Genomic DNA, 22,972 nt, shown 5'->3' with positions numbered 1-22,972 from the left:
TTCACAGTGAGACCACAGCTTTTTCAGGAGTGCCGACCAAGTCAATCAGGAAACCCCTAGATGATTCAATAATCCACTGAATTCTATAAGCCTCTGGGGCAGACCATCTTATTTTATTTTTTTCCTTTAAATTTGTATCTTGCCCTTCCTCCCAAAGCAACCCAGGGGCAGTCAACAAGTAGTAAAACAACAAAGGAAATATTGACAGTACAGGTGCAGACTGGGAAAGATTTCAATGCAAATGTCTTGTTGAAAGTGGAAGGTCTTCAGCTGTTGCCGAAAAGACAAGAGATGGTGCCTGTGTAATATTCAGTAGTTCCACACCCCTGCAGCAGGATATTACTGTTTCCAGTCCTAGTGACATCAAGAAATGATCTACCCATGACAACGAGCTCATTGCAAACTCTCTCTGCAGCCACTCGCTCTATAGCAAAGACCAGTTCAAGAGTGTGCCCTTCCACTTGTTTGGGGCCTGTGATGAACTGAGGTAGCCCCATAGTAGTCATGAAGGCCACAATGAGCTGAATCTGTAGAGGCAGCCTCTGCATGGACATTGACATATCCCAACGCTGCTGTGTGGGGATTCTCAGAGACTACCAGTCAGGGAGGCTGCTGGGTGGGTGGCATATCTGCAGCATCCCTATTCCCCTCTCTTAGCTCTGAGAGAGCTGACTGGATGTCCCTTTAAATCAACAGTGGCTAACCCGTAGCTGCCCAGACTACAACTCCCATCATCCTTGCCATTGGCCATGCTGGCTGGGGCTGATGGGAGTTGGAGTCCAATAAGATATGGAGGGCTGCTGTTTCACCCTCCCTGCTTAACATTGAAAATCTTAGTGGGTTTTTCTACAGAAAACAGGGGTAGAAAGAATGAAATCAGGACATGATCCCGGACCAATTTTATGTGCTGCAGTCCACTGAAATGTGGTGAGCACAAATATGAGGTATCATTTGAAAATTATGTCCCAGTTTCTGGCAATTGATAGTGTTTGCAACTGGGTTGGGGAAACAAGAGCATTGATCCCTGGCTCTATAAATAATTGCACTGAGATTGCTGGGTCTTTGGAGATTTCTGTGCTACTTTCCAAAAGCATACAAGATATACTCAGCTTTGCCTTTCTTTCTTCTCATAGGCAATCCACTGATGTACTGGTTCTCCCGCAGAATGACACTCTGGGGAAGCATTTCCTTCAACCTGGCTGTCTTCATAAACATCATCATTGCTTTATTCTATCCTTATGTCGAGGCATCCTCAATGGGTATATGTTCCATCAGGCACACTTTGATTTTTATACAACCATTGCCAGCATTCATGGATCCCTTTGCAGGGGTACTCTGTCCACTTGGTATTCATGCAAAGAAAATGCTATCTGAGGCCCTGTGGTTCTTCAGTCAATTTTGCCAGCTAGGCCTTTGCAGCCAACTGCTAGCAGTTCTTTACCTCAAATAAGCTATCATTTCAAAAACCCTAATCACTTATCTTTTTGTGAACATTAAAATTAAACCCCCTTTGGAAAGAACCTTTCTGCAAAACCTTTGGTAAACCAGTTCCCAGTAAGAAGTTGTGTTCTGTTTGAATATTATGAGTGTTTTTGGAAACAAACAAGCATGCAGATCAGTGGTTTTCAACCAGTGTGCCGTGGCACCCTGGGGTGCCTTGAATGATGGTCAGGGGTGCCACGGGCAACACTGGACTCTATAATGTCATTTGTCAAGGGAGCCATGGACTCAAAAAGGCTGAAAGCCTCTGATGTAGATGACACTCATGGTAGACTGTACATACCCTGATGTGGTCTCCTAAAAGAAATGCATCCCTTTAAATCTGGGTGCTCAGATCTGGGGTTGATGAGGCAGGATGTGGTCCACTGAGCAGCTGTGCTGTTGGGGAATGGCTAGCAGTGCCTGGGTGGGTACAGGGTGATGGCATCTTTGGTTCCCACTAGGCATTGCTGGTTGTGCATTAGTAGCACATCTGCACCATCCTGGGCAAGGAGGCATCTCCAGTCCTCCTCCCTGTCAGCTGCAGTTCTTTGCAGAAAATCTGACTGACGTTTGTTCCAGTTCAGCAGTAAACTGCAGATTTTCCGACGAGACCCAGGCTTAGAAATCACAAACGAAAGTGTGGATGAACAGTAATGGCATTCACTGCCTTCTGCTTTGCATCGATGGCTGTTGCTATGCAAGTGCTTTAATGCTGTGTTCTCTCGAAGCTTGTTTCTTCTCACCTAATGCTGTGCGACGTGATCAGTAACGGGGCATGCAGAGCTCCACTTCTGTCACTTGGAAGGTGTTGGGTGGGACAGGACTGTGGCAAGGTCAGGGCTGGTGGGGGTGTGCATCCAAACCTCACCCTTCCCCACCCCTGCACCTTCCAGGTAAGTCTCAGCGATGCCAGTGTCAGGAGAGCAGTTCTGCTCCATCACAGCAGCTGCTGCTGAAGGTTATGTTACAAACAAACGTCTTGGCTACTTAATGAATTAATTTGTGAATTTCCAGGGCTGTTGGATTCTCCACTGATCCCCCTGCTCTCCTGGCTTTTAATCTGCTTCTCCATCATGGCTCTCTTTACACGACGCTACGGGATCCGACCGCTCCTTGTGGCATTGATCCTGCGATCCATCTACCACCTGGGCATTGGACTCACTCTGAACATACTGGGAGCTCTCAATGTAAGTCACTTGGCTAACCTCAGGCCAAACTCTGGCTGCAGTCTTGTACATATTTAACTGGGAATGAGTTCCACTGAACTACCATAAACTCTGCAACCCCTTGCCTATTGAGATCAAGTAGGCGCCTTCGCTGTACTCTTTGACACCTGTTAAAAACATTCTTGTTTAAATATGCCTATCTAGATGCTTAGAAAATCGAAGTAATTTTAATCTAGTTTAGTATTTTAACTTTTGTGTGCTTTTAGGTTTGGTTGTGAAATTTTCTTGATTTTACTGTTGTATCTTTTGTAAAATGCTGAGGTTTTTTTTTTTTTTTTACACAATCAAGCAGTGTATAAATTTTATTAAGGAGACAAACCAACAAACAAACAAAGAAGCAAGGGGTTTTAGGTACTGGCACCATGCCTAGAGCTAAGACCACTTTGTCTTTGCAAATCTAATGGCAATGGATTTATATCAGTGTTAACTGAAAGCAGAAGATTGCTGTCAATAAAGCTAAAGTAGCATAATAAACAGCATAAACTCACTCCGGAAAGTAACTGCTTGCCTCTTTCCCCCTCTGCTTTGTGCTTGTTCCACAGCTGACAAATAAGATTGTGTTTGTGGTGAGCTTTGTTGGAAACCGCGGAACATTCATCCGAGGATATAAGGCCATGATCATGGATATGGAATTTCTCTATCATGTTGCCTATATCTTGACCAGCGTCTTGGGACTCTTTGTGCACGAACTATTCTACAGCATCTTGGTATGCTAATTTCTTCTGTATTATCTACCTGTTGTATGCGTAACATTTCACCTCTTTTTATGCCTGCTTTGTTCTCCCTAGCTGGCTAGGATTGCAATTATTCATTTTATGAAGTGGGCAAGAAAGAAATACAAATCATTGACTAGATGGGATGGTTTGGTACTGTCAAACAACACCAAACCAATTCCTGTTCCGAGAAGTTGCTAGGCTCTTGAAGCAAGAGTCCAAAGGGCTTCTTGTTCCTTTATGGAAAAGAACGTCCACATTTATCTGTGAGAAAAGTGGGGATGTTGGTGATTAATGAATGGCAATCATTCACCTGCTAATAAATACTATGTGCCTGAAGGACTACCACAGAATGCCTGTTCTCTTCAGACTGATTCTATATAAGCAAGTTATTTTTATTTTTCTGTTTCAGCTGTTTGACTTGATCTACCGGGAGGAGACCTTATTTAATGTCATCAAAAGTGTGACACGCAACGGACGCTCCATTCTTCTGACAGCCCTTCTGGCTCTCATCCTCGTCTACCTCTTCTCCATTGTAGGCTTTCTCTTTCTGAAAGATGACTTCATCCTTGAAGTAGACCCATTGCCCAACATTAAATCGAAAGGTTTGCTTCCCCCACCCCACCCCGCTATCTCTCAAGTTTGATATTTAACAATAGTGTTTTAAACAGAAAGGATTTTAAGATTTGCTGACTTCTGAAGCAACCCATTTGTCTTCACCGGGGTTCGTCCAATTACACTGGAAACCTGTATGTTCCCTCCTGCGTTTATTTAAGGATTGGTTTTCACCTTGATTTTGTACTAGACCTTTCAACCAAGAATGAATAACTGGTAATGGGCAAGCTAAATCCACTCCAGCGTGTTTATGTCCTTAAGGCTTGCAATTTGGAGGCTTTGACATTCAGCGCTGCACTTAAGGGAAGTGCAATTTGAGACTCCTGGATTGGGCACCTTTTATGAGTGTATAAATAGCAGCTTTTACCAGCAAAGTACTGCAACTGTGAAAGAACTGGCTTGTATGTGTTTTGCATGGCAGTCTCTCTCCCCCCCCCCATTCAAAATACAACATATAAAGACTCTTCTGTTCAAGTGTGTAGATTTCAGTGGGTTCATATGCTTCACTTCAGGGGTTGCCAACATGGCATCTTTGGGCATCAGTGTACCTCCCATGGCACCTGCAGAAGGTCTCTGTAAATCATCTCCTCAAAACCTTCAATGCTTGAGACTTTGCTCTTCCTCCTTCATTCATGTTTTCACCTGATCAACTCCTCCTAGACTGAACATGCCCCCCTGTCAGGCTTCGGAGAATCGGCTTCCTCCCCTCGTGTCAGGAGATAAAAAGATAAAAGAAAGGGGCGTCTTACCAGTTAGATACTTTAATAATCACAGTGAGAGAACAAAGAACACATCTCCTAGAAATGGTGGTGCTCCCAATTAAGGATCACACACTCCTCCATCCCTATTAATCTATGTCACTCCTCCGTCTTGTAATCTGAGTTTGTACCCTCTGTGCTTTCTGTTCTGAGACTTTCTGAGCTCTTTGTGACTTTGGAATGCTGTCCAAAGACTGTGAAACTGTTAACCCTCTCTCTTCCAGTGTTTCTTCTCCTAGCTGTTCCCCACCCAGTAATTCCCAGCTTCTGCCTTCTGATCTAGGCCCTTCTGCAAACCACTGTTCCAAATCTATACTGTCCTCCTGCTCCTGGGAAGATTTAGGGTCAGGGGGTCACTCCCACCATTCCTCCTCAGCACCATTCCTCCTCAGCATGATCCCTGACAACCCTTAAACATGTCCACGTTTCATTGAGTGCTTGGACTGGACCTCCCTTCTATTCTGAAGAGATTCAAAGAGCTTCTATTGGTGTGTGCATTCGATGCTGGCTGATGTAGATGCATTTCCCCCTCTTCTATTGACACAATCACTTCTAAGTGCTCTCTACAGCCATGGGGTATCTGGAAGGCTCCTTGGTTTACTGAGGAGCCCTGAGTGATGAAGCAGGCCAGATGTCAGCTAGTGCAGGGAGTGCAAGTCCTGGCATGAATCTGACTGAATTGAGGTACAAGTACATAGCTGTTCGTACCACATGGCAGTGATGGGAGCAAAGATAGTGTATCTCTTAGCCTCTATTATGTACTCAGTGAATTGTGCAGCAGAGCTATTCAAAGCGGTTGGCCCAGAGATCAGTATGGCATCATTAACAGACCACTCAATAGTCTCCTGTGAGAGATTTGTGAATTAGTCTGAGGGTACCATTACTTGGCTTTGTGCTGAACAGTGTCACCATTAGTTCATGCTTGTTGGAGGTCCTTGGAGCATCATTTAAGTACAGCTTGTGGGATCGGTTACAGTTCAAGGATGTGGACAGGATGCTTGTGGTGGTGAGGCTATGTGACACTGGGTAGATAGCAACCTAGAACAACAAGAACATGACGGGAGGTACTTTTTGGCATGGCTTCAGTCAGAGGAACAACTTTTCTGGACTTTGTCATTGTTATGAATTGAAAGTTGATGTTTTGACAATTCTGCTGCCTCCTGTCCTTCCAGGTACTCCTTTGGGGATGCAAGCAGACATGGACGCTTTTATGGAGACATGCAGTAGTGACAAAATGAGCTGCTCTTCTGGTGTTGCCAAGCCCAAAGTGATAGAAGGTAGGTGGGGTGGCTGAAGCAACTTTCTCTAATTCAGATGCTTGTGGGAGTGAAGAGAAACTTTGCATATTTTATCCGGCACCTTGAGAGGGCAACTAGGATGAAATTGATCTGTGTCTTGGAAGTCAGCCCAAGATGCTGTAAGATCTAATGTCCAAGTTAAGATGCAAAATTACTTTGTTGGTACTTATCCACAGCATCTTACTGGGACTAGGGGCCACTCTATGTAAGTAAGTAAGGATGGCAGCCAACTAACTTATTTCTGCCACTGCAAGGATTTCTGCTTGCACAATGGAACTCTTCTCCTCTCTTATCCCCCTGTGCCCTCCTCAGGTCTGCTTCAGAGGACCATGAGAACTCCCAGAAAAGATTTTTGGGGCAAACACGGAAGGAGAGGAGTAGGGGAAATTTCGTTTCGCAAGTGGAGATCCTTGCACTGATGGAAAGAGTTGGATAGTGCCCTAACAATATAATGCAGGATGAATTTTAGAAACAAGCAGAGCCGTTGCCCGTGGCTATTGGAAATGTCTCTGCTATTTTTTTTCCATCTTCTAAAAAGGGAGGATGAGGCAGAACAGCCAGGTATTTTCTGCATATAGTTAATGAAGCTAAGAAATACGGATTTCACAATACTGAAAGCTAATCATAGGTGCTCTGTTTGTGTTCCTGCTGAGTGCACTTTTGCTTGCATTCCAGAAGCGGAGGAAGATAATTCAGAGCGTGCCTGCGACACACTGCTCATGTGCATAGTCACTGTCCTGAATCATGGCCTCAGAAACGGAGGTGGTGTGGGTGACATTCTCAGGAAGCCGTCCAAAGATGTGAGTTAATTTGGGGGCAACCCATGTTAGGCAACGCTGGCTAGGGGTCTAAACCAGCACAACAAAGGGTGCCTGTGCCCTAATAAAATCAGTGCATACCAGCGTGGTGTGCATATTTGGATTTTTCCAACAGTTTGTCTATTGTGACATAGCGCAGGGGCACCTATGCTAAATACCAAATGCCGAACACCACATTGTATGGGGCAAATGGGGTCCCCAACCTGAGGGGTGTGACAGATCTTGTCACATTGGTTTGCTACCTTCCCTTCTCACATTTTACAATTCCAACATTATGCACACCTAACACAATCAATACTTCCAAATATTTTCTTCATTGTTTACAAAACAAATCTATTCATCTTGTAGCCACTGGCATGTTGGCAACTTGTCTGCCAATTTCTAGAGGGAAATGTTTGGCATTTTTCAGCAAAGCACTGGATAAGAGAAGCCATGCTTTCTTTTAATGGCTGTCCTTGTCTTTCTGTCCTAAAGGAGTCTCTTTTCCCTGCTCGAGTGATCTACGACCTCCTGTTCTTCTTCATTGTCATAATCATAGTCCTCAACCTCATATTTGGTGTAATCATCGACACCTTTGCAGATCTGAGGAGCGAGAAGCAGAAAAAAGAAGAAATCCTGAAGACAACGTGTTTTATATGTGGTAATTGCCCAGGGAAACTATTTATCCGGGAAATACCCCCATATATTCAGCAAGCATCCAACAAGATCATTGCCTATCTGGTGGAGGAACTATCCCCTTCTCCAAAAGTGAACTAAGTATTCAGGGGGTGTTCTTCAGGCCCCTACAGAAAGGACAATTAGGATTTGGGTGTTCATTTGACTGCAGCAGCTGAAACTGCCCACAATACAAACATATGTTGTATTTCAGATATTCATTGGCCTGCATGCAGGATCCAAAACACAGCAGAAATGTATCCCATCTTAGTGCATTCAAATTTAAGTTTTCACAATTTCACTTTCAAAGCAAATTTTTATTGGTTTCTGGTCTGTCAGTGGGTGCAAAAGTGCAGTTATCACTTGAGATAATATGCATAATATCTCAGCTTTCCTATTTTACACAATTAACGTTGGTGTTTAGATTTCAAGAGGTCTCTTGAAATGGTTATAAACTACTCCGTCCATCTTTTTTTTTAAGGCATGTTTTCAATTTTACAGAGATTTCTTTAAGTGTCCAAAACAGGTACACTAATTTGAAATTTAACTGCTCAGCTGTGAACATTAGGCACTAGCCATTTTCTGCTCAAGACATGCTAAAATTAGATTGGAAGAACCCCAAAAGCTTTCTCTTCCAATTCCCTGCTGTGAACATGACCACCCATCCATTAGCCCCCCAGTGACCAACTTAGGCTGTTCATATTTCTGTATGCTACAAGTAGAGGTCAAGTAGAGAAAAATGTGTGCAGAATCAGTCTCTTTAATGGGACTTATGGGTGGGTGCAGCAGTTGCTAGATAACATAGCACTCTCCTTTTCTTCATTACTTCCTTAGGACTCGAAAGGGACAAGTTTGACAACAAGACTGTATCCTTTGAGGAGCACATTAAATTTGAACACAACATGTGGAATTACCTGTATTTCATAGTGCTGGTGCGAGTCAAAAACAAGACTGACTACACAGGGCCTGAGAGCTACGTAGCACAAATGATAAAGGTAAAGGCGATCAATACTCTTGCATGGTGGGAAGAGTTTCACTTTGGAAAAAGGCAGTTTTAGTGGGCAGCCTGTGTGTGATGTATATAATCTCAAATAAAATCAGCTGCCCTGGGTCTACTTCCCTTCAGTTTTGCAATCTGGCCTCTGCCAGTGGCCAGATGTATGAGAGGATGTAACTTCAAGAATTGGTACCTGTACTGGCTTGTAAGCAAGGACCGGCTTGGTTTTTAATTTCTGTATAGTGCTTTTGAAGGGATGCTATTAATACACTGGGTGCTCTAGCTTTATTGCAGAATCGCTTCTCCATCAGTGGAAGGATAACTCCTCTCTCTTGCTCCAACAGGCAGGACTTAGCAACAGAGTCTTTGTTCTTGACAGTTCAGTTGACTGTCCTCTCTTAGGTTCTGCCCTACCTGTTTTGCAGTGCCAGGCTACTTTTGTTCTGATAGTTATTCCTTCCCTTAAAACACTTGTTTCCTGCAATGGCTGTTCCAGAACAAGAACCTGGACTGGTTCCCTCGGATGCGAGCCATGTCACTGGTCAGCAACGAAGGTGAAGGGGAGCAGAACGAGATCCGGTGTCTACAGGATAAACTGAATTCCACCATGAAATTGGTATCCCATCTCACATCACAGCTGAATGAGCTGAAGGAGCAGGTATGAGAAACTTTAAGAACGGGGTGCTTTGGGGAGGGACTAAGGGAATGAACTAAGAGAAGCAGTGCCTTTTCGGAACTTTGGGTGATCATAGAATTAGACCACATTTGCTAACCCTTCAACTAAATAATGCTCTCTGGGGGGAAAAAATCCTGTTGTCTGAATGCAATTGCTTTTAGATGAAGCACAGAGCAGCCCTGGCAACATTCATAGAAATGCAAAGGTATCTTATTGCTTTGAATTTTGTGCGGGCTGTCCAGAGGGCATGGCTAATAACTGTCAAAATAAATAAATAAAACGTTAGGATTACAATTCACAATGTGGCAAACAGCTAGCCTTTGCCAGCCCTGAGATTCAAACTATTCCTTTCGTATATTCCAAGCACACAATCCAACTCGTAGCTATTGCCACCGTTCAAGTCTTTTCAAATGCTGTTCTGCAAAGAACTTTTATTTGGTGAAAGCGAATAGCAGGTTGCCCCAAAAAGATTAGCAGTAGAGGATGCACTGTCCCAAAGATACCATCTGCCTTAACTGATCTCTTTCTACAATGGGGGTGGAAAACCTTTATGGGCCACATCTTCATCTCCCCCACCCAACAGGACCGCCCATCTGTCATAGTTGGCCCACAGGCAAAGCGGGAGAGAGCAACTATGGATTGAATTCTCTGTGCATCAGCTGATGAATGGGCAGCTTAATCCCCCCTGCCATTTTTAAGCAACCCGCCCCCAGTTGATACGCATTGCCATTCAAATAGTGTGTGTCTGCAGCGTCTTGTAATTAATTGGGGTGGGGCTTACTGGCACCCCCCCCCCATATTTTATTCAATTTGGCACCCCTGGCCTGTGGCTGAAGGTTACCCCACTCCCTGCTCTACAACATGTAGGTCAGGGAAGTGTGGGTACATTTCTACACAAGTAATGCCAGTTAGCTGAGTACACCCAACGAAAGACCTCATAAGCTTCAACATGCAGGGGTTTGTGGCAGAGAACACTTTTAAATTTGATAAAAGAATGGTGTTGTGAATTCAACTGAAGAAATGAAAACCATCTTTTAAATCCCCTGTTTTTATATTCCAGATGACAGAGCAAAGGAAGCGAAGGCAGCGGATGGGCTTTGTGGATGTCCAGAACAGTCTGAACCACTGAGACAGCAGAATCAACTTCACCAAGCTAAAACTCTACTTTACATATGCACTTCCTGAGAAGGATATTTGGTACTAGGTTGCCAGCACAGATCTCATCCATCAAAGAAAGCCGATTCATGTCATGATGATTCATATTTTGGCATTCCGGCACCACCTTCTGTTCATCTCCAGTAGGGCTGATTGCATTTTATTCAAGAGAGAGACCTGAAGCTGACAACTAGTATGATTTGTCGCTTTGTGCGGATTCATAGTTTACCATACATTTGGGAGCTTTGCTGCTCCTTATGATAGCTCTGTTGCTATAACATGGGTTATCTGTCTCCATGCACTACATTTTGATGGCTTCGCAGCCAGGTGCAAATAGGATTGACACTGTTACTAGCAAGTAGTAGTTGCTATATTTTAACTTATTTTAACAGAGTCCATGAAATTCAACATACATGGATCTCTCTTTACAAGCTTGTCATCTCAGTTTTCCTGGAGTCACTGGCATTTTTCTTCATCTCTAGAATCCTATCTAACCCAAGAAGAAACTAAGAAAATCTACTATTAGCTTAACACTTCGACTGAAGATGAGCGGCAGATTCCATTGTTGAGAAATGCAATGGCATTTTGTTCCATGGAGAGACTTTTATCAGCGTTAGCGGAAGATTGCATGTTTGTGCTGCACTGTGAAAGAGCAATCTCTTCTCCCTCTTGCCCACACAATAGGTTAGGGACTTGGGCATTAGCCTGCTTCTGGGAAGGTTAAAAGGTGGTAGAACTGGATTATTTCAGTTGACTAATGCAAGGTAGCAGTAATATTTCAACTATCATCAGAATGGACATTGAAGGGTCATTAGTTAGTTAGTGTAAGAAAGCAGGTTTGGGGAGAAAGATGGAGAGGAAAAAAGAGTGCATTATAAAAGTCCTGAGATGTAAATTAACTACACCTCTATCAGCCCTGCTATGCTGGCTGGGGCTGGTGTGAACTGGAGGGCACCACACTGCAAAAGACTGTTTTAGAATTTCCCTAATCAACATACACTGCCCCAGAGTATTTCCCCAACCATTTAGAAGCATTGCAAGTTCAACTTCAACAGCCAGGCTACAACTCAACTGTAAATAAAACAAAGGACATTAGGTACAGGTTTGTCTAACTCTGAGAGTGGCCGCTAGAGGGAGATGATTAGGGAGAGATGATGACAGTTCCTTGTTCCAGCCTCCATATGCTTTTCCATTCCTTTCTGACCCAAGCAAGGTGTTCCTTGAGGGTACATATTACAGTGCAGGTTGAAGGGCGGGGAAAAGATTTCATTAATCAAGAGTGCAGCTTTGCAATTTGTCTTGCTCTGGAATATTTTACAAATATTGTTTTAAGTTTTAATGTGGTAACTTCCTTAAGTTAACACAAACAGAACCAAATACAATAAAATGGAAGGGAGAAGGAATCACCTCTTGATATGCTTGTTGGTAAAGCTACAAACTTGTCGGACATTAATATGACTGAGCAGATTTTTTAAAGATCTGTTGGATTACAGTGGTACCTCGGGTTAAGTACTTAATTCGTTCCGGAGGTCCGTACTTAACCTGAAACTGTTCTTAACCTGAAGCACCACTTTAGCTAATGGGGCCTCCTGCTGCTGCCGTGCAGCTGGAGCACGATTTCTGTTCTCATCCTGAAGCAAAGCTCTTAACCTGAAGCACTATTTCTGGGTTAGCGGAGTCTGTAACCTGAAGCGTATGTAACCTGAAGCGTATGAAACCCAAGGTACCACTGTAGTTGGATTCTGCTTGATACTGAAGCTATTTAAGCAAATATTTCATACATATCCTTTTCGGTAGGTTTTCATGAAATGCTCTGACTAGCCCGACTAATCTTGCCACAAGATTCCAGGGTGTTCCTAGGCTCATTCTAGGGTGAATTCCATGTTTGCACAGAATGCTGGAATATCTACTGGCCCTAACTGTTTTCTCATTCTAGATGAGAACAGAAGCTGCTTGTACTGCAGGGGGAGATTATGGTGAACCATTTGTTTTTAGAAACTTGTCTACTATTGCCCATTTTTTAACAGCAAAAACTGGTATTCTACAGAACAAATAGCTTGAAAATGAGTGCTCTGCTGCACCAACATATGGCAGTTGTGCCTTCCTTGAATAAGTGGTGGCATTCCAGTAAAACACACAAGACCACACATCTGTATGCTATAGTGCCTGTATTTGTTTGGGAATATTCTGAATTCTAAAAAGCCATGAAATACAATTCAGTGATGTCCCAGCATATCAACTGCATACCAGCTGTGTTCAACAGCATATCGCCTTTCCCTAAAGACCATGCAAACACCTAGATATGCCAAAGAGTGGCAACCACATCAATATATTTAAAGGCTTTCTAACATCTTCCTATAAATCAATAGCTTCACCCAATACTGAAGCATTGTTCCCTGAGATAGAAATGGTTCTGAGATGAGATGTCAAAACCAGATCTCTTTGCTTTAAAAAGTCCGACATCATCCTAGGTAAGCAAATGAAACAAACAAACCTCAGTTTCAAGGAGGCAAAATATAGAGCTTTAGGAAAATTGGCTAGTGTCACAAAGTTATCATTTGGAATCTTCTTCAGGATTCTTGGCAGAAAATTTCTCACGTAACTTTGTCCATTTTCCTTTCTTTGCTTCTTCCATCTGCTTCAAGCTAGCTGCATTAAGAGGAAAAGACAAAAAATAATAATAGGGTTTTCATTATAAAAACAATTTTCTTGATAAGAGGCTGCTTAAACAGTAACATGGTGATAGATGCATGTTTGCCATCATGTATACATGTGACAGAAAGCCACAGCCAGTCCTAGTTCCCTGGCGCATGTGCCTGTGCAGTTCACATGCCTGAACACTCACATTAATCATGTCCAACCACTCCATTTAAAGTACACTCTAAAAACCATAAGGTGTGAAACAATCATTCGTTTCCATCTCAATAAGTTTATGTTTTGCTGCCCGGGGCAGACCTGCTCTCCTTAGAACAGTACATGTGGAGCCAGCAAAGACTAGCATTTTCTATGCACTGCAGCCAGAACATAAGACTGCTATTTAGCTTCAGGACACTTCAGGAATGTTTAAATTTACTGTTTCTATAAAGGCTGTTTGTCTCGATACAGTTAGCTTAGATAAATCATAGTATAATAGAAAACTCTTGAACTGTAAAAAGTGAAACCAAGCAGAGAAAGCAGCTTCTACACAGGTTAATTTAGACTATCGTATTTCTTGTTCCCAAGCAGAAACCACAAATGCAGGATGAATAGAAAGCAACAAAATCAGTTGATTACTGATGTCTATTGTGGGAGTGACCGGGAGTCTTAATTTGAGGCTCATAAGCTCTGGGAACACAGACTCCCTTCTTCAGACTTGTGTGTCTCAAATGCAGGGCAATTAAACAGTGAAAACCCTAATTCTGTACTGAAAGGATTGGAGGCAAAACAGGGCTGATGAGCAGCAAGAGAGCAGTATTAGCATGGTCAGGTGGACCCTGAAGTATTCAATAGTACAAATTTTTATTGTATAAAAACCAAGAGGCAGCACCCCTCCTTGGCAGCCCATGCAGCTTCCAAGAGAAGGAATGGCTGGCGCCTTGAACAGCTGTTAGGGAGCGGGAAATTGCAGGTCCCACTTGCATCTATTTTCTAGACTAAGCTCAACTTTTTGGGACACAAAATCCATTTATCATAGTGTGCCACATTCCTCAAGTAACGTGTTACTCTTAGCACTAACATTAAAGACTGAATACAATTGATGCATTACAAACAGCTTTTGCATAATGTTTTGCTCATGGGAAGGCTATTTATGGGATGGATGGAGGGAGGAAACTCCTGTGCACAAAGCAGGGGGGGATGTGAAGGGCAGCTGAATCGTTTTAGCCAACCAGAAACAGAACAGTAAATGGATAAAGTATAGTTTGCTCAAATACCTGTTGCAAGGACTAGCTTGCATTCTTCAACTGTCACGCCAGTAAAGCTTGTATCTTTCAAACGTGGATACTATGCAAACAAAAAGAAATATATATATAAATATAGCAGCCTCCTGCTTCCCCTGAGAACAATGTTCTCTTAATCTTTCTTCTCATATGGCATCAAAATTGTATGCTGAAGTAAATTTCCTAAATGCTATAGCATGAACATGCTCACTGCTGTTTCATTCATATATATATGAATGAATGACTACAACTCCCATCAACCCCAGCAAGCATAGCCAGTAGCAACTGATTGGGGCAATTGTAGGCTTAACACTAGGAGAGCCACAGGTTTGCCACTCCAATTTACACAGTAAAAGGTGAACTGGCTTGCTCAAGAAAAAGCAAAGACACTGTGGTAGATAATATGGTGCCCTCTGGATGTTATTGGACTTCAACTCCCATTAACCCTGATAATGGGATAATTATTAGGGGGTTGGACTAGATGACCCTTGTGGTCCCTTCCAACTTTACAATTCTATGATTTTATTGGACATGCTGGCTAGGGCTGATGGGAGCTGGAGTCAAACAACATCTAGAAGGTGCCATGTTGGCTTCCCCTGCTAAAGATAAATCAGATAAATCTTAGTATAGATAAATCTTAGTATCAGGATTACAAAACACATCCCAGAGGCAGCTGTCAGATTCTAACACTGGGTACCTGGTCACAGTGATAGGACTTACCTTGTTTTTATAGTAATTGGTATGGATTTTGGCTAAACTCTCAAACATTTCATCGCAGGTCACTGGATCAGAAATCTGCAAGAGTACAGAAGTACAGTGAAATTATTCCTAGAGTGTAAACAACACTTCCATTGAACAGACATTTTTTATTACCAGTGTTGTAGAGGAAGACATTACATTTTAAAATGCAAACTCTTTTTGTTCTTCATATCCATTCCAACAGAGTCACTGAGTTAAGATACAATCAGAAACCTATCCCTGAGCAAAAACATGTCTAAGCTCCAGCTCTTTCACATATCAACCCAAAAGTCCTGAGTATATACTGTGAACAGATGAAGCTGTCTGTTGAGGGAAGGGGGCATTTTCTTACTTACTCAAAAATGACAAAACCTAAATCCCATGTCAATGGCAAATTCTAAACCCAGGCCCTGCCACCATTCAGTCTCATTTATTTCCTTTGAACCCTTAGCTTACCAATATTCCATAACTGTGGGGTACAGGCATGGTACAAAGCCAGTCAGATACAGATAATTAACAGAGATAATTACATTTATTTATTATACGATTATTAAGTGCAAAAGTTTTTCTGGTTACTTCAAAAATAGCCCTTTATCTTTAGATTATACTTAGTAAGAGACTCTTAATCTCAGGGTTGTGGGTTCAAGCCCCACATTGGGCAAAAGAGACTCTTGCATTGCAGGGGGTTGGAATAGATGACCCTCATGGTCCCTTCTATCTCTAGAGTTTATGATTAAAGCCCTTTAGCCGAATTGTTTTTGTACTCTCTCCACCCCAGTTAACACTATAACTGAGGACTGTTGGAAGCCTCTTCATCCAACCCTTTACTGACCTATTGAAGAGATTTGTTTTGCTGCATTGCCCTGGAAATCTGCCCTCTCCTGCCAGTCACCAACATTCAGGTTCTCCCTTTTCCTCCTCAGCCTAAGCCAAGTGATTCAGCTACCCACAGCAAGTTATCAGCCAACAAGGCATTCCACCTGTCCCTCATGTCTTCTTCCCTGACCCCCTTCCTCTGCTGTCACAGACCACCCTTAACTCCAAGTCTCCAGCCCACCCCAATTTTCAATTAACTAACTGCTGACCAGCACCCAGCCATTTATATATACACACGCACAAAGCATTGTAAACATTTATTCTGGCCACTCAAGTCCAGCTCCATCCAATTCCACTGTCTAACTGAAAATTCCAAGCTTGCACCCAGCAAACAAAATATGCATACTCTCCCTCCCTCCCTCCAGAATACTAAGGATTCTCTCTCGGCTGTCAGTTAAGGCCCCATGCAAAAGTTAAAACTAGTTTTCACCAGACCAGACAGAAAACTTCCTACATCGAATACATTACAATGCACAATACGATACAAATGTCAGAACACATTACACAATACCCATTACAACTTAATTCAAATAAACAGAATTTCTTCACACTGCGTTACACTGATGTGCTGCAAAGAAGTGTTTGCAGAATAAACAGCTCCAAAATATGCCAAACAGATCAACAAACATGAGCAAACCTCTTCACAGAGGGGGGAAAATGCATTTAATCCAAGATACTGTCAATAGCTGTGGCCCAGATGCACTAGATAAGAGGACAAAGCACACTTCAAGGTCATGTGGAAGGTGTGTCATCTAGCTATCATATTCATTTCTAAGTTTTATTATACTTGGTCTTCTCAGACAGAAAAAATGATGCATAAACATATGTTTTTAATGAGAGATTTGTGGGGGGGGGGGAGAGAATGTGACATAAACTACAAGAATGATATCTAGTCATGTAATGACCAAACGGCATCTTGGAAAGCAATAATCGGCTGCATGACTTATGCAAGTCAGAATAATATGACGTGTCTTTTCTTCCACAGCCCAAGATATTGGCCGGTGTTCAAATCAGAGAAAATGGGGCAGGCCGCTTGTATAATACCGAGTTTTACATATTTTTGTATTCACACTGAAAAACCCTGATAGTGTTGCAGCTATCATGTAGAAAGCAGAAATAGCTTTTCAGAAAAGAAAAAATGCCCCAGCACATCTCATTACACATGGATAAAACAGACATTAGACTTACAAAGTACCTTTATATCTCTGACTCTGCTCTTTATGCATCCCTCCTGCTATTTGGCAAAAAATAATAATCTCTTTACTATATAAAGTACTTTATACATACAAATTGATATCAGCGCTGCAAGCATCAATTTAAATTTTTCAAAACCGATGACAGTTTTGGAAAATTAAGGTAGGAATCAGCTGCTCTGAGCACAAAAAGAAAGGAAAAGCACGTTCTGAAATGGATGGCACAGACAAAAGTAACAGAACAGCCCTGCTCTGAGGATGCTCAGAAGATAGTGACTCTCTTAAAAATGAGTGCCTGCCATAGATTTATTTCATTAATTTTTGCAAAGTGTGCATTCTTCTTCTATGGAGACAATTATGTGGTGATGTACTACCACAATGAATACATACACTGATGTCCCAGGCATTAAGACCTGACTCCAAAACATTTTCAGTGCTGAACAAATCATGACTTGAAATCAAGAAAAGCTCAAGGCCATAGAAATGGTCTCTATCAGTTAAGTAACCTGGAAATAATCCAGCAAAAGCCGATACATCCCGCAAACGAAATGAACCTGGTTTGAAACCGGCATCAACCTGGGGGACAAGGGAACCTAACAATTTTTGGCACTTGACTGCAGCACAGAAAGAGGGCTATCAGTTCAGCTAAGAGACCAGCTGCCATTTGGCATGTTCTTCCCCTGAACTGTTTCCCCCTTTTTTGTTTTTGTGTTGTGTCTTTTTTGTTTTTGTGTTTGTTTTTGAGCTTGTGGGCTCAGACTGTCTTTGCTTTACTCTGTGTATAGCCTTTGGATACTTTTAGGTACTTCAAAAATGAAAAAGAATAATTTTTGAAAGCATCAGAGCCAGCAGAAAACCTAGCTCTGCCTGGAAATCAGAGACAAAAGACTTCAATGAGAAACTAGGAAACTCTAAGTCAGACCCAGATACCTACTATTCATTTCATCTGGCCCTAACTTCAATTTCCCCACTGCACCAAGGTTCACATCATATACTAAATTTCTGAAAAGGAACTTCCATGTAAGAATTAATATGACACCCATTTGTAGAGCACTGTGATGATAATACACATAAGAGTATATTTTACTGGAGTCAGTCAAAAGAGGGAATTTCAACATGTGCATGTGCTTTTCACCACTGCACGTCAAATGTACTTGCCAAAAGTCTCTATACAGTGGTACCTTGGGTTACAGACGCTTCAGGTTACAGACTCCGCTAACCCAGAAATAGTACCCCGGGTTAAGAACTTTGCTTCAGGATAAGAACAGAAATCGGGCTCCGGTGGCACGGCAGCAGCGGGAGGCCCCATTAGCTAAAGTAGTGCTTCAGGTTAAGAACAGTTTCAGGTTAAGAACGGACCTCCGGAACGAATTAAGTTCTTAACCCGAGGTACCACTGTATATGCTATTAAAGCCACAGCCTTAACCTCTTAAGCCACCTGGAACAAGAGGTGTGTTCCTGTGATTGGGTCTTCTCAAAAATTGTGCTATAATCTAGAGAAAAACAGAGGCTAGGGACACTACACAGCAGTCATGGTAAGTGGCTTGGGGAGAAGTGAATTTATCTAAGTATTTTTATACAGCACTTCAATCATTTACTCCTGCCAAGAGCAGTTTATCAGAGAATTTCATGCAACTGATATCATAATTACATTTATATCCTTCCTTGCCACATGCTGCAGTGGAGGGCAACCCCACCTTACACAGGAAAAAACTGAAGAACTTTCTAACTTGTCACCCCACTTCCAATGGAATCTTTTCATTTTGAAGTGTCAAAAACCCACAGTGAAACAACCTGCATATTAAAGTTGTAACTCAACCCTCACTCCTGCTGCTTGCATGGCTAATTGTTGCGTTCTGAGGCCAAAGGAAGGATTGGACCCTGATTAAAATAAGACACGAGGCTTTGATCAGCAAGGCTCTCGGAGGGCGTCCGTCCACCACACCCCTCACCAGGCTATTTTATTAGCAAAAGAATCCTTTACACAGTGCTCGTAAGAACCAATCAGAGCATTCAAACAAACCTCAAGTGGGGACAAAGTTAAACTACAAACACTAGTTAGGCATGCATAAAAATAAAGGTACCCCTGCCCGTACGGGCCAGTCGTGTCCGACTCTGGGGTTGCGTGCTCAACTCGCTTAAGAGGCCGTGAGCCTGCGCCATCCGAAGACACTTCCGGGTCACGTGGCCAGCATGACGAAGCTGCAGCTGGTGAGCCAGCACCAGCGCAGCACACGGAAACGCCGTTTACCTTCCCGCTATAAAGCGGTCCCTATTTATCTACTTGCACTTAAGAGTGCTTTCGAACTGCTAGGCGGGCAGGAGCTGGGACCGAACGACGGGAGCTCACCCCGCCGCGGGGATTTGAACCACCGACCATACGATCGGCAAGTCCTAGGCACTGAGGTTTTACCCACAGCGCCCCCCGCGTCCCTTCAGGCATGCATACTCTGGAGTAAATGAATGAAAAACTACAAAGGAGCAAATACAGCAACCCCGGAGGTCATAAACAATCAGTACACATGATAAGAAAGATGGCCAGGAGGACAGTGACCGTTATCACCTTAATGTGAAACCTGTTTCCCGGCCCTAAGATTAACATCCTAAGATTAATATATAAGAAAGCTACATCGACGAAACTGCCCATTATCTTTGATGACCCAGGAGCCTGCCTGGCGAAGCAAGTGGGCTGTGTACGTGACTTGTGAAGAGAGAGAAATGAAACAGGGATTCAGGGGTGTAGATTGATCAAGAATCATAGCAAAATAGTTTAAATCCAGTCAACGCAATGCTTTCATTGCTGACACAGATGGCTTACTCTATATTTGTTATAATTCCTCATAGCAATCCCACCTGATCACTACAGCTAATACTGCATTCAGAGCCCTGGTGCAAACAGTGACTGAGGTAGAGGGGGCAGTACAATTGCAACATACAATTGGATTGGGCCTCATGCTGTTGCACAGCAGCAGTGAGATTGGCTCAAGCCCAGCAATACCCCATTTGGGGACCTTCCACACTGTTACTGGATATCCCATCAATGGCACTCCTGCCCATTTAGCTTAGCCTTCTCAGCCCATTGCAAGTGGGGTACAGATTGTTCTGCCCCTTGGCACCAAGTCCCATTAAACAAAGAGTGAGGTCTCAAATAAGATATATACATATATATTAAAAGCATTTAGATAGTGACTTGAGCTCTAAAAGGAGTTCATTAATTCTCCTGGAAACCTGATAGCAGAGTGGTCAGATGCACAGTGCCGGCTCTAATATTAGGCAGCACAAGAGGCAGCTGAAAGGGTACCAAACTGTGATGCATTTATTATTGTATTTTACTGCCAGAACAGGGGAGAGATGCTTGTATGATTTTCTGCGTCAGTTGCCCAAATAATAACATGACTGGCTTTGGCGTACTCCACCTCTTGACTTGGGGAGGGAAGGATTCACCTCAGGCAGCAGAATGTCTTGGATGAGGCCCATAGATATAAAAGGCAGGTTTTCTGCACCTTAAAAATTGCTTGCATGGCAGGGACACCTGCCAGAAGCACCCCTCTTCTGAACAACTATTAAAGTTGCAGGGACCCCACACTGTGTTCAAATCTGGCTACTCTAGCAGGGCCGGCCTCAAGCATGAGGCAATCACCTCAGGCAGCAGGATCCACAGGGTAGCATATACCAATGAAGAACTTTCTTCTCCTGTTGTCCCTGATGTAGATCTTCACGTCCCCTTCTTGCCTGGCCTGGAAAGTGGGAGCATCATCTTAATAGTTCGCCTCAGGTACTTAAATGTCTTCAGCTGGCCCTGAGCACAGGCATGACTCACCCTAGGGCCTGCTTGATTCAGGCTAAAATACTGTGCACGCTTACCTGGGGAGTACGCCTCACTGAAGACACAGAAATACAGTTGTACCTTAGAAGTGCCGGATTTACGTATAAGCTAAACAAGCTATAGCTTAGGGCCCCACCCTCTTGGGAGCCCCAAAAAAATTTAAAGAAAAAAATTTGGATGTACATTTCCAAAATATAAGATAAAAAATAAAATAAAACCTACATACAGTGAGAGCTTAATAATTGTTTCACTATTAATATACTTCTTCATTGTATTTCAGTTCAACAATTACTTTAATAAAATACATAAAATACATATTTTGTTATGTGCAAGTGGCTTTAGATACCTATTAGGTCCATAAATTACCATATAGCATATGTTCAACACAAAAAACAGTGACAATTTGTTGTTGACAAAGGATGGTTGAACATATAAAGGGCCCCATTACCTTCAGTAGCTTAGGGCCTCATCAAACCTAAATCCGGCCCTGCAAGCATCACACAGAGGCACAAACACACACAGGTTGCCACCCCTCTGTCCCATATTTCATGCAAAATGCTACGCCCTGTATTTGAGCTCGCTCTCCTCTAAATTACGGATCCTCTACAAATGCACGTGTTGGAAAGGGCGTGCGAAAGGTCATGTGCTTAAGCACAGCCAGGTTTACAAATTCACGTGTGTGTATGCACGTGTGAAAAGTTTCAGAGGGGGCCATCCTATTCGTCTGAAATAGATTGTATTGGTTTGAAGTCACTTCAGCACCAGATCAAGCCGCCCTGTATTTTGCCATAACAAGGGTGGCCACCCTAAACACGCCACATAAATGTGGATTAAATACTACGGGGACCACCAGCTGCCCAGGGCGCCGACCTTCCCCCTCCCCGTCCCCCTCCGGGCGTCGCTCCCGCCCCACCTGCGTGTTCTCTCCCTCGCGGAAGGCCTGCGCCACCCTCTGCCGAAGGAAAGTGCCCAAGTCCCGCCCGCGCTTGGTCTCCTCCACGGGCCATTCCTCGCAGAGCTTCAAGAAGCGCCGGTACCGCGTCACCGCCATCTTGGCAGACGCCTGCGTGACACCATTGGAGCGTGGCTCACGTGGTGTGGGCTATGCTAATCTCGTCATTTGTATTCCCACCAGAGGCGCGGCGATTGGCTCCTCCGACTCTCTAGTTCCTCTCTAGTTACAGCGGAGAGAGCGGATTGGTACCTGCGCAGATGGAAAGAGGGAGAGCCTCCCAGACCCGCGGGGCCACAGAGATAAGAAAAATTAGAGAGGTGCCTCTCTTCTTCAGGATGACAGCATTCCGGGTTTACATTGGCGTTCATGGAAATGAAATGAAATCTGGGATACGGTCGCTGTGATTGAGCAGCTGGGTCGTGCCCACCGAAAACTAAGAGTTAGCGGCAAAGGGACTTCATGCTCCTCCTCCTGACTCGGGACTAACTGAGCATTTGAAAAGTAGCCCTGACAAAGCAAATTCCAAATGCCGACCATCATTTCCCGAAGTTGGAAACTGTGCGGTTGAGACCAGCGCTTTATGACAGCTCTGCAGAGTTGCACTTTGGGGTTCAGTCTGAGACTTGCTTGGATTATTTTTTGGGGGGTGGGGTGGGGAGGAAAAGAAAAGAGAAAGATTCACGCCAAACACCCCCCATATTGCAGCCAAAGTCGATCTCCCTAAATTCCTCCAGTAGCATACAGAAGCTTGCCTGTAGACACTTTGCATTTATAAATGTTCAGAAACTAACTGCATTCGTTTGTCACAGTAAGAAACAAGTCCCGAATTACAAAGAGCATGACTCCTGTCTTTGCTGCTATCTTTTGAAATTTCTTTGGCCGCCCAATGACAGCTACTGTAAAATCCAGAATTTCTCTATAGGTTTCTGTGGGTTTGCGCAAGGGGTGCGGGAACGGAGTTATAGAATCCAGAAATCTGGGAACATGTTACATCGTTATTTTTTCCTATCTCTATGAAGATTCGTTGGATTGGGAAGACTTTAGGGATGGCGCTCATTCTTCGGTATTTGCCGGT

The 22,972-nt window shown here is 43.3% G+C and overlaps 2 protein-coding genes across 3 annotated transcripts in view; one reads left to right on the top strand and one right to left on the bottom strand.

Annotated features, from left to right (window-relative positions):
- Positions 1-11,795, top strand: part of ITPR3 (inositol 1,4,5-trisphosphate receptor type 3) — a 98,741-nt gene extending 86,946 nt beyond the window's left edge. For both annotated transcript variants that reach the window (XR_014512555.1, XM_083445609.1), the window contains exons 49-58: positions 1,134-1,259; positions 2,497-2,669; positions 3,251-3,415; positions 3,834-4,026; positions 5,967-6,071; positions 6,768-6,892; positions 7,385-7,550; positions 8,399-8,559; positions 9,058-9,219; positions 10,298-11,795. Coding sequence is in view for 1 of the 2 variants with exons in the window: in XM_083445609.1 (XP_083301735.1) it covers positions 1,134-1,259; positions 2,497-2,669; positions 3,251-3,415; positions 3,834-4,026; positions 5,967-6,071; positions 6,768-6,892; positions 7,385-7,550; positions 8,399-8,559; positions 9,058-9,219; positions 10,298-10,366 (1,445 nt within the window). In the remaining variant the exon portion in view is untranslated. The remainder of the gene's footprint in view (positions 1-1,133; positions 1,260-2,496; positions 2,670-3,250; positions 3,416-3,833; positions 4,027-5,966; positions 6,072-6,767; positions 6,893-7,384; positions 7,551-8,398; positions 8,560-9,057; positions 9,220-10,297) is intronic.
- A 750-nt stretch (positions 11,796-12,545) lies between these two features.
- On the bottom strand, positions 12,546-22,048 carry UQCC2 (ubiquinol-cytochrome c reductase complex assembly factor 2). The gene is made up of 4 exons (XM_083445983.1): positions 21,856-22,048; positions 15,030-15,104; positions 14,304-14,373; positions 12,546-13,041 (listed from the first exon to the last, which is right to left on the bottom strand). The coding sequence occupies exons 1-4, from the start codon at positions 21,991-21,993 to the stop codon at positions 12,947-12,949; spliced, it is 378 nt and encodes a 125-aa protein (XP_083302109.1). The 5' UTR covers positions 21,994-22,048; the 3' UTR covers positions 12,546-12,946.
- Positions 22,049-22,972: the final 924 nt, after the last annotated feature.

This window comes from Podarcis tiliguerta, assembly GCF_965153285.1.
Source record: "Podarcis tiliguerta genome assembly, chromosome: 6".
Lineage (NCBI taxonomy): Eukaryota > Metazoa > Chordata > Lepidosauria > Squamata > Lacertidae > Podarcis > Podarcis tiliguerta.
Note: the sequence above shows the minus strand (reverse complement) of the source record. Positions and strands in the feature narration are given on the sequence as shown.

What these genes read in the sequence shown, in the direction of transcription:
- UQCC2 (XM_083445983.1), bottom strand. Translation starts at nt 21,993, where the DNA reads ATGGCGGTGACGCGGTACCGGCGCTTCTTGAAGCTCTGCGAGGAATGG. An exon ending in GCGAGGGAGAGAACACGCAG is followed by an intron (nt 15,105 to 21,855) that starts GTGGGGCGGGAG and finishes GTACTCTTGCAG; the next exon opens with ATTTCTGATCCAGTGACCTG. An exon ending in CAAGCTAGTCCTTGCAACAG is followed by an intron (nt 13,042 to 14,303) that starts GTATTTGAGCAA and finishes CTCTTAATGCAG; the next exon opens with CTAGCTTGAAGCAGATGGAA.